At 48.5% G+C, this 2,645-nt stretch overlaps 2 protein-coding genes across 2 annotated transcripts in view; both read right to left on the bottom strand.

The window, feature by feature from the left end:
- Positions 1–2,645, bottom strand: part of ABHD2 (abhydrolase domain containing 2, acylglycerol lipase) — a 127,873-nt gene that overhangs the window by 37,944 nt on the left and 87,284 nt on the right. The gene's annotated exons all lie outside the window — the stretch shown is intronic.
- Positions 2,075–2,645, bottom strand: part of LOC105979283 (PRELI domain-containing protein 1, mitochondrial-like) — a 741-nt gene continuing 170 nt past the window's right edge. Inside the window, exon 2 of the mRNA XM_045296466.1 lies at positions 2,075–2,642. Within this exon, the coding sequence (XP_045152401.1) occupies positions 2,075–2,642 (568 nt within the window). The remainder of the gene's footprint in view (positions 2,643–2,645) is intronic.

Raw genomic sequence — 2,645 nt, 5'->3', positions numbered from 1 at the left:
ATGTACAAATGTGCTTTACACAATTGATGTATGTATGGATTATGATAAGAGTTGTATGAGCCCCTAATAAAACGATTAAAACAAAGTTATTTATAAACTATAATACACTTTAAAAAAAAGACTGGTCATGAGTTGAGTTCGTGTGATAAATCTAAGCACAAACTACGAATCCTTGTACTCAGATGTATTTTACAAAATTTCTATGTAAGAAGTTTACAAACAACAATGACAGTAACTGACGGGGGAAGGGGGTGTGCCAGACCTCTGTGTCTTTCAGGCCCGGTTAGACACTAGCCTCCTGTAGACTGGGGCCCAGGCACTGGTGGTTTTCCACAGCTTTCCAGGAGATCCCAGTCTGCAGCCAGGTTGACAGCCACTGATACCAGCACCAAGAGAACGAGAAGTCCTTTACTAGAGAGATAAAGGAAGACCCGGAGGAAAAAGGCCATGTTCCTGGGTGGGAAAAGTAGGTACTATGCAAATAAACGCTTCCAAATTAATTTGCAAGTAAAACATTTATATATACGAAAACTCTACGCATGCTTCCTTCCTGGGAAGGAAGCATCTTCCCCAAGCCCACTGCAGTCTGGTTTGGCTCTGCAACTTTGGCCAACCGGTTGTGGGCAGAGTGACTGCTACCATTTCTGGGTAGATGCTTTTGAGCCGGGCTCTAGGAGCTGCTGCTCCATTTGCAGGGTCATTGAGTGAGGACAGAGGTCCAGAGCCCCCGGCCCACCTGAGACAGCCGTGCAGTGTGAGCAAGAAGGGAGTCTTTATTTTTATTTTTAAACCACTGAGACTCCTGGGTCGTTTCCACAATCTAGTTTATCTTGATTGATACAGAGTTAAACAGAACTTAACAAAATAACCCTGCAGGTCAAATGAAAGAGTCCCTAGGCAGGGAGACGAAAGTACACTCTTAGGAGGCAGTGAGTCCTTTCAGAGGACAGAGCCTATCACAAAGCAATATAACTGATGCTGGGGGAGAGAGACAAGTTAAAAAGTTCCTTTGTACGATGTATGTTGTTGTGATGTGCCGTTGGGTCAGTTCTGAATCCTAGTGATGCCGTGTGCAACAGAACAAAGGACTGTCAGTCGTTCACCATTCTTATAACTGTTGCGATGTTTCAGCCCATTGCTGGAGACACGCGGTCCACTCACTTCATTGAGGGTCTTCCCATCCTGGGGCTGATCTACTTTACTAAGTCCTTCTCCAGGGACTGAGCCCCCGGACAAGATGCCCAACGTCCATGGGACAAAGTCTTGTCATGCGTGCTTCTCCGGAGCATTCTGGTTATAGTCCTTCCAAAACAGATGTGTTCATTCTTGGGTAGTCCATGGAGTAAGTCAGTATTCACCATAATTCAAAGGCATTGATTCTTGTTCACTCCGTTATTCATTGTCCAGCATTCATATGTATGTAAGGCGATTGAAAACACCATGGCTTGGGTCAGGCACACCATAGTCCAAAGTCCTTTGCTTTAGTACAGACTTGCCCAATGCAATATGCGAATGCACTTCTTAACGGCTGCTTCCCCGGGTGTTGACTGTGCATCCAAGTAAAATGGAACCCTTGACCACTTGACCTTTTCTCCAGGTACCGTGATGTTGCTCATTGGCCCATGTGTGAAGACTTTTGTTTTCTTCTTTCTTTCTTTCTTTTTTTTTTTTTAATTGAATTCAACAAGTATTTATTGAGTGCCTCTTATGTGCTAAGTATTGTTTCAGTACCTGGGACACATCAGAGAGCAAACAGATCTCTGCCCCTGTGGAGCTTATAGTCTAGTGTTCAAGACAACATCTCTTGGCCATTGTGAGCTGTGAGGGCAAGTCTGCACCTCTCTGTCCCTCAGCTGCCCACGGGGGAAATTAAGCAGGCCTGGCACACACATGGGTGACGTGCTTGGTGTCCTGTAGTGCCAAATGGACACCCCACCACCACCGCCACCACCACCCCCCCAGACAGTACATAGGGGCTGGAAGTTGATTTTTAATTAAGAAAGCATACTGCAGGCAGGTCAGGGGGAGGGAGCCAGATCGTCTGGTCAAGGGTGGGGACAAAGGGCAGGGCTGGCTACACGAACTGCTGCTGCTGCTGCTGCTTCTTGGTGGCTGCCTTGCTGGCGAGGTCCTTGGCCCTCTCGGTAGCTGCCAGTGCCATCTCCTTTGCCTTTTCTGTGGCTTCCTTGGTGGTTTCAACAAGCGTCCTAGGAGGGGCCTCCCCTTGCAGCTTGGCCAGGATGTATTCAAAGCCCTTCATCGTCTTGGTCACATTGCTTTTAAACCGGGCCAGACCAAATTCCTGGACAGCTCGGGAGACACCAAACAAGGTGGAGGAGACCCAGGCTTCCCGGTGGATTTCGGTCCAGCCACTGTTGTCGGCATTCATGTGGTAAACACAGCGCTCCTCCACCACCATGAGCCGGGCATGGTTGATGTTCCAGGTAAAGGTGGTCATGGTCTGATTCTGTGGGTCCACAACGGAGTCCTCCAGGATGTACACCGAGTGAGCAACATTGGCAGGAAACAGTCGCTCGGCCCAGCGGGGCATCCTGTTGGTCTTGGTCAGGAGTCGCCTGGACAGGAGCTTCTGGTCAGGGGTCACCTCCCGGTGCACTATGTCTTCTGTCAGGACATGCTTGCTG

The sequence above is a fragment of the Echinops telfairi genome, unplaced genomic scaffold (genome assembly GCF_000313985.2).
Source record: "Echinops telfairi isolate 266 unplaced genomic scaffold, ASM31398v2 ScPeMD7_7409;HRSCAF=8447, whole genome shotgun sequence".
In the NCBI taxonomy this organism is placed as follows: Eukaryota; Metazoa; Chordata; class Mammalia; order Afrosoricida; family Tenrecidae; genus Echinops; species Echinops telfairi.
Note: the sequence above shows the minus strand (reverse complement) of the source record. Positions and strands in the feature narration are given on the sequence as shown.